Source organism: Bradysia coprophila, chromosome III, assembly GCF_014529535.1.
Source record: "Bradysia coprophila strain Holo2 chromosome III, BU_Bcop_v1, whole genome shotgun sequence".
NCBI lineage: Eukaryota > Metazoa > Arthropoda > Insecta > Diptera > Sciaridae > Bradysia > Bradysia coprophila.
The window spans coordinates 1,860,643-1,869,128 of NC_050736.1; the positions used below are offsets into that span (position 1 = coordinate 1,860,643).

The 8,486-nt window shown below is 34.5% G+C and overlaps 1 protein-coding gene across 2 annotated transcripts in view; it reads left to right on the top strand.

The window, feature by feature from the left end:
• LOC119075434 (netrin receptor DCC) overlaps nt 1-3,430 on the top strand; it is a 57,081-nt gene extending 53,651 nt beyond the window's left edge. For both annotated transcript variants that reach the window (XM_037181876.1, XM_037181884.1), the window contains exons 14-15: nt 8-144; nt 214-3,430. In XM_037181876.1, the coding sequence (XP_037037771.1) occupies nt 8-144; nt 214-449 (373 nt within the window). In that variant the 3' untranslated portion in view covers nt 450-3,430. The remainder of the gene's footprint in view (nt 1-7; nt 145-213) is intronic.
• Nucleotides 3,431-8,486: the final 5,056 nt, after the last annotated feature.

Genomic DNA, 8,486 nt, shown 5'->3' on the forward strand with positions numbered 1-8,486 from the left:
TTTGCAGTAATCCTAGTGTAACATACGCTCCTGGCCTGTCAGTGGACGCTCCGAAGCGTGGACATCAAGGTCATCCATTAAAAAGTTTCAGTGTACCTGGTCCACCATCTTCGACACCTTTAATTGCGAATTCAAAGCACACGGGTAATTTGTCTGAATCGACACTTTTTCGCTGAACAAATATCAAATTTAAAAAAAAAATGTTTTCTCCAGTTCCCGCCGTGACAATACGACCGCAAAACGCATCACCATACAAAAAACCAGCCATACCCAACGTACTGTCGAATCGTTTGCAATCCGGGCCGTCGGTGGCTCATTCTAACGATGAAATTCAACGACTGGCACCCAGTTGTTCCATCGAAGATGTTGATGTCAAACAGGAAATGGCCAATTTAGAGGAAATGATGAAAGATTTGCATACAATGCGAGCGAATGAGTTTGAGTGCTAAGAAGATATTCCATTATTGAATGGACAAGTGTGCGTGCGTGTGGTGAGTGTTTGTGTTATTAATCTTTAAGGAGTCCGTGGATTCAGAACAGTACACTTTACCAGGAGGAAATGTTGTCTTTAAGTTATTTATGAAACAAATTTAGAGTGAAAGTTTCAAATTGATACGAACTAAATGAGAGACTGCTATTCATTTTTAAGGAACTACACAAATATAAATCCAACACAACGGAATTTTGTAAACGTTGCAATGTTGAGCATTGCCGTAATAAACAATATTTGAAGAGATTTTTTGCCAACGAATTGAAAATGTTTGCTCATAATAAGCTGATGAAGCTTATAATACTTGTCGCTGGCACATGTATCGTATAATGCCAGGTGGTGTGACACGGTGATACCATATTTTTTAGACATTGAAAATACAGCTTGCGTATACGGTATGGTTCGTTGACCTAAGTTAGGTCGTTAAATGTTAGAATGGAATTCAAACATTCAAATAACTATCGGAGGCGTGACCTAAAATTTCTCTGAGTTTCTGTTGAGGTTCAGAATCGAATCACGGTCCAAAATCAGTAATTTTGGAAAAAGAACCTGACCTGAAATTGGTTTTACTCACACCTGTCGTCCGTACGACGTTTCAGTTCAACCCTAAATGTTTGTACAAATTTTCAGGTTTCACGTCAGGTTAGAAGGTTCGATATGACCATAATGTCAGCTTGACCAATGTTGACCCTTTGCGAACGGCAAGTGTGTATCGATGTGATCGTCAAATCTGTTACTTCATTAGTTTTAACATAGCCAGAGTCAGAGCTCATTTGCTCGTTATTGTCGATATTTTCGATAGATGACTAGTGTTGTCAGTTTGAATATGAGCAAACGTTATATTAGTTCAGACACCGTAGTTATATACAACAATTTATATTTTTAATGATTGATTTTTGTGATTTAAATTAATTGTACGATTTAAGGACCTCACACAAATGAAAGAAAGCGGAAGGTGAAAGTAAATTAAAACTAAAATTTAGTTAACAAAACAATAAACCACAAGCGAAATGACTAAAATATTGAAATTCAATGTAAGTGTAGGTGTAAACGAAAACAACAACAAAAAAAAAACTGAAAACTATATTATAGAATAACCCTCGACATATAAATGAAACGTTTAGAAATGTAAATAAAAACAAAGAAAAAATATTGTTAATTCTTATGCATACAAATTGCCATTTACTAATTTTTACCAAAATGGGGACATACAAAACACAGACTGAATATTTAACAAAAGAAAAATAATTTTTTCTTAATTACATAACCTTATAATAGATCCGTGATCGGTTTACGTACCGAGTGTATTTCATGAGAACGTTTTTATGATAACAAATCTTTAAAGTCTTAAACAGAGACTTACTGTAGATACACATAGCAACGCGATTTTGACATAAAATTCTTTTTTTTCTTTGGCCTTTGTCAATTGTTTTGAGATGTCAAACTTGCGAAAGCTTCGCAATTTGGTCGATTGACTCATTTTAATCATCAAAATTGCGTAGCTTTCGCAAATTTGAAGTTGCTATGTGTATTTCTACAGTTAACAATTTTGAAAATGGTGCATCATCTAACCTGTTGCAACAGTTATAACAGCTGCGAAATTAAAAATTCATCGAACGACTTCCGAGTGCCCTTGGCCCTTTAATAACCTTATCGAATACATTCACAACTTGAACGTTAACATATCGTTGAAGATTTTGGAGCTAAATGATAGTCAAGTTCACATGTTACCGTGAAATGGTCGTGTTAGGTTGTTATACCCATACAATGTAAAGCTACGGTGAAAGATTTACGTTCGGGCTTGGTCAGTGTTATTTTAACGAGCGTGTTAAGCGAAAACAACGTATCGCATTTGTGTCTTGATGAAATCTTCCTCTTTTCCTATCGAATCCATAAGAAGCTCAAAGCTTTCGAAACTCTCCGAAGCGCACATGCAATGCGATTTGTTGTTTTTCGTTTAACACGGCAGATCGCGAGGGCATGGACTATGAATAACACCACTCAATGTCAATCGATGTATTTTTCAACAAAAACATTAACGACAAACATCTTCGCTCCTACCTGTTTTTTTAGCTTAAAACATAAAGTTATGACATCAACTCTGCAACTCTGCAATCAGAATTATAGTAGTGCTCAAAAACTCAACTTTTCTGACCGGCCCAGTATTGAAATTTCGATTTTGGCGGCTGCACTGTCTATAAATTCATTTTTTTTTGTTACAAAAAACGATGAATCTTAAAGGACTGCAGATCAATTTTCTGCTTATGAAACGTCGATGCGTCTACGTCTATTAAAAACAACTCGCAAAAACTTCTATCCCCCTTTACGTATAGTACATTATTTACCAATGAAACAAATGCTGTAAATGACACTTCTTGTGTGTTTACCAATCTCGGCTACGCCTCAATTTGTAAATTTCACACAAGAAGTGCCATTTACAGCTTTTGCTAAATTGCCAAGTGAGGTATTTTAATCAAAGTTTCGTCACCGTTAACTTTACCTCACGTTTTTGAGAAAACCATTTTTTACTCGCAAAGCCTAGCGGAAATAAAAATATCCTCAAATTTTTTGGGTAATGAGCCATTTCCTTGGTATCCCAGAGGCAATCCCATATTTTCGCAGTCGCTATCGATAACAGTTGCTAAAATATTTCCAATCATCGACGAACAACTACAACAGGAGAAAATGTTTGAAATAATTTGCAAAAACAAAATCCAACGAAATTGAAGAAAACACGAAAATCCAACAGTATTTTATTGAATCAGTTCCCATCTTTTAGCTGTATGACGAATAATTTTTGTATTCAAAAATTACAATTCTACGTTGGCTTGTAAATATCACATAATGCTGCTTTATGTAATTACGTAAAATATTATGCACTACCTTATACAAAGTAAAACCTACAATTATTTCTCTCATTCACTTTGTAACATTTTACATAAAAAAACAACTTTTAATTCTCTACATTAGTCTATTCTATTAACCCAATATTTCCAATATCCAATCAATTATTCATTCATACAATGGAACATAATCGTTATATTTCCTACTTAGTCGTTTAGATATCACCACGTTATATACCCATACTGCAAAAAACAACAACAACAGAAATGTAAAGAAAATATTTTATGAAAATCAAATTTTTTAACAAAAATAAACGGAAAATTTAAGAAACAACAAAAAAAAAGTAAATGAAAAATGTTCGTAGATTTTGCACCGATTTTTTTACACAAAACTGAATATATAAATGAGATAAGGAAATCAAGAAAATGAAAATCAATTTCATTGACATTTAAAAACAGCAATTTAATAATTTAATTATATATTATTCCCGTCGAACGTGCTGCGCCTAGTAAATTTTTGTTGTTTGATAAACTTTTTTCAATATTTTGTAACGAAACCCAGGTGAGGAAGTAGTTTTAATGGAAAAGGAGTAAAAAGTAAATTTAAAAATTTATTTGAAATTTTATTCGGAAACGAAAATTAATTATAATAATTCTTGCTTAAAGTAGTTATGAAGGAGTAACAAAACAAAAAAAATATTTAAGACAATTCTACAAAACTATAATAATTGTAAGTAACTTATGTAAATTCGTTTTTTAATTTCAATTATTTTTTTATCAGCCAATATTCGTGTAAATTTTTTTTACGAAAATTATTTGTAATTTGTTTGTGATTTGAAATAAATTAAAAATATGAAATGAATTCGGCGGACGACTTTTAATTCATTTGATTCCTGGTACTTGATTTTTGGAATGTTTTATAAGCATGACAGCTCTGCTAACTACCTGACAATTTATGCCTTTGTTTCTCTCATTTATTTATAGTTATCCTCGTCCGAGCTTAATGTGTGTATCCCTCGATGTATCCACAACCCGTTGCAAAATTAACGTAAAAAAATATCGAATTTAATTTGGTTAGAGAATTGCTCTGGAAGGGTGCAGATTGCGGATTTCCCGTTCCCACATAAGCGTCAATATATCACATCAAACCACAAACAACTTACACTTACCCATATGTACTCTAACGGTCCATTGCGAAAGGGTAACGTTAAAAATATCGAATTTCCTATAATAGGTGGATCCGAGGGTGAATCACATAACATAAAAAAGTATTGGACTTGAGTTATTGTCAATAAAGCGACAAAAAGGAGCTTCTTCAATATATTTCGTCAATTCAGCAAATAAGGTTCGACCAGCCATGCGTAACCTTTATCAGTTTTTTTTGTTAGTAAAATAAAGGACTTGCATCACATTTACCCTTTAGGGATCGTCCATAAATCCCGTCAGCTATTTTCCCCAATTTTTCTCATTATTTGTAAAAAAAGTTGGAGGACGTACACATAAAGCAAAATACCACCCTCCCCTGTCTCTTTCTGTGCCACTTTTAATAAACTTTCACCCACCCCGACACAGCTGACGTGATTTATGGACGATCCCTTGAGGGCACCTTTGGACAATGACTTATAATATGAAAGAAAAACGATCGTCTCGAAAAATATTGTGGACCTGATATTAACATTAAGCCAAATACAAAACTAAATATCACAAGTAGAAAACTTTATTTCGGTTTCGTATCCGTCTAAGCATTGCTCGACTCCGAAGTGGGCTCAGCCGTTTTTTCCGTCGAATCGAAACGGGGGTAATCAAATAGAGCGATTCTTTTAAAAAACAGGCTGCCGAAATCGAACGCATTTTCTAGTGGACTCTTTTATATGTAAATACCTTTCTAGGCACATATAAAAAAGTCCACTAGAAAATACGTCCGATTTCGGCAAGCTTTTGTAATAGAATCGCTCTATTTGATTAACCCTGTTTCATCAAATATTTGACCGTTCGTGTCACTACATAACCGAGAATACGCAAACGATTCGACGTATTTAGTACAGCCATGATAGTATGAAGAATGTTAAATAATGATTTGAATTTAATTTTGGGCAAAATTATGATTCAGATTGTTGGACTTGATCTTGAGTTGAGATTGAGATCTCAATCTCAACTAAATTCTCAATTTTAGTAATCTTGAGTTGAGGTAGAGTTGAGATTGAGATCTCAAGAAAATCTTGAGTTGAATTGAGATCTCAATCTCAACTCAAGATTTTTTTGAGATCTAAACTCAACTCTTGAGTTGTGCTAAAGTAATTCACATTTCGAAACCATTTATCGCAACGTTTCTCTTACCGAATCATAAACGTACGATCGGATTCGTTTTCTTCGAACAATTGTCGGACAGCAGTGATTCCCGGATCCACATTATTTCCAATCATTGTATGGGTCTTGCCTGGAAAATTGAATTTACTGTCAATATACGATCGCTTCCTGGTCGGGTCTGTTGGGAGGGAATTCTGCCACACATACACTCACCTGACGACGTTTGACCGTAAGCGAATATTGTTCCGTTGTAACATTCGAGGCACTGTTTCACAATTGGATTTACCATTATCTGAAACACTTGTTGATTTGTTGAGTCCTTCCCAAAAACATGGTCTGCGAAAAATGAAAAAAAAGATTGTCAAACGAACACAGAAAAACCGTATATGAAAGAGTAATTTATACGTCAAATCTCTCATTCGTATAAATTCGCAAAACATTCTTTCGCTGATAAATCATTTAACGAAATAGTGCACAGATCCTTGCAACGGATTTGTGGAACTAATTGAATTTTGTGTCGCAGTACATTGTTCTTCTACGTTGTTTCTCACTTCTTTCGAGAGAAGCGGACGCACTTTTATGGCCACTTTAATATTATTCGACATCGTTGGTAATTTCCTTGGTTGATACACAGAAAAAAATTTACATAAATAAAACGATAGATCAAGTCATAGCACTGTCCACGAGCACACTACAACACATTACACTGACTCATTTGGTACTTTGATGATCCGTTGCAAGAACCGCAACGTTAAAAATGTAACGTACAGCCAGGTACCAAAGACAAAAAAAGCAGAGCTGTGATCAAGTGCAAGGCAAAGTACAAGGTTATTGGAAATGTCAAAAATCATCCACAGAAAACCCTAACCTAAAAGTAAGCGCAGTGTAAATGAGCAGGCACTTTGTTAGAAATATTTTGACAAGTATCCCAAGGCAAGTTAATAGACAATGAAGTATAGTTTCCACTAAAAAAGAGCACTCCGTTTAGCCTCCGTTTACATGACAGTTGTAAAATAGAACAAAGGAACTGTCATGTAAACGGAGTAAAAAATTGAAATAAATTCAATTTCCACTCCGTTTGCGTGACAGTTCTTTTGTTCTATTTTACAACTGTCATGTAGACGGAGGCTAAACGGAGTGCTCTTTTTAAGTGGAAACTATACTTAACAATAAGGCAATAAACTAGTCTTCGGTTCTCTCGCTCTGATCATGATCATGCATAACAGTCTATTGCGTTGTTTTCTTGTTAAACAATGAGCTGAACACTTATGCAATGCAAGCAACAATTAAAATTTCACATTTTATGCATTTGAAATGTAATGTTTTTGTTGATCCAGACAAAACACAAAATTAAACGGCAGCTCAAAAATTATAATTTTTTTCACATAGTTGAGGTTAGGGTTCTCTATGGATGACGGTGTAGCTGTCAGTGTTCGGGTTTACAGTTACCCGGACTTGATCTATTGTTAAGTACTACTGTTACTAATGTGACGGTCATAAGAAATATTCGGAGGCTTATGTAATCAAAATAGTCCTTACATTTTCTTGTAAAGACGTTCGAAGAATGAGTGTTCGTGCTAGAAGCAGTGCTATGGTTCCATAAGTTCGTTGGGAAAATAGGCGATGTTTATAAAGGAATTTTCATTATTTGTACTTCAGTAAGTATATTCACTGGACGCTACGTTAATTCGTCATTATACAATGACCTTAGCGTTAAAAATAGTAGATTACATACTTGTGCGGAAAATCGTTGTTTTGAAGAGTGTGGAGTCACAAATAAATTTTCGCAGCACATAGGAGTAGTTTGAAAGAATTGGATAATTTACGTTGTATATAAGCCTTGACAAGGGGGTTGATTTTGGCATACCACAATCGCCAGAGTGTTGTGATGAATTAACCAACTTTTTGACACAACGGGTTGTGGGATAATAAATAAATGAAATAAAAAAGGCATGAATCTGAAGTAATGCTGCCAAATTGTACCAATGGGAACAGATGGTAATATCTTCTTGATCTTGGGTCCAGAATTTCAGAATAGAACAATTGTAAGATTAAGCTTTCGTGTTAATTTTGTAATTCGAGGTGATGCCGAGATCAATAAATAAAATGAGAACGTGGCTTTTAAACTTTTACAGTGAGCTTTTTGTGAAAGAAGTGGTTTCAATCATGACTGGTACTGTTTTACCGACACATTTAGTATGTTCGTTATATGGAAAACCTTTCATAAAATAATTACGCTGTTCGCGTATTGAATTGGCAGGCTAGGTTCTTTCAATCTTTTGTCAGTCACTGATTAGGACACTTTTACTGATACATTTCGCAAGGTTAAATTCAATAGCTTATCACCTGTCTTCGACTGCGAAGATGGCGAAGACTAAAGTAGGCCATAAAGAAATGATGTTTCGAAACTAAAGCTCAAACGTAATAGATATTTGTACAATTCACTTCCATTTCTAGTACATTTGTCTTAAATTTGCGATCTATTTTTTTGTGAACTGACTTCATGCTGCATTTCATGTTAAATATACAGAGTGAAGTTATTTCACATAAAAATAGAGCGCAAAGTACTGAAAAAAAAATGTGGCGCCTTTACAAGAAAACCATTAAAACATTTGTTTTTATTTTCAAACACGAGCAAAGTGCCTGCTCGTTTTCACTGCACATACGTTGAGGTTAGGGTTCTCTGTGGATGATTTTTGACATTTCGAATAACATTGGACTTGATCTATAGATCTATGTGAACATAATATATGATTGCCCCAATGAAAGTATAAACCAGGTATGGCCTGTTTATACAAACCGGAGGACCTCATGAGAGGTGAGTTTGTTTATATGAAATCGCTATG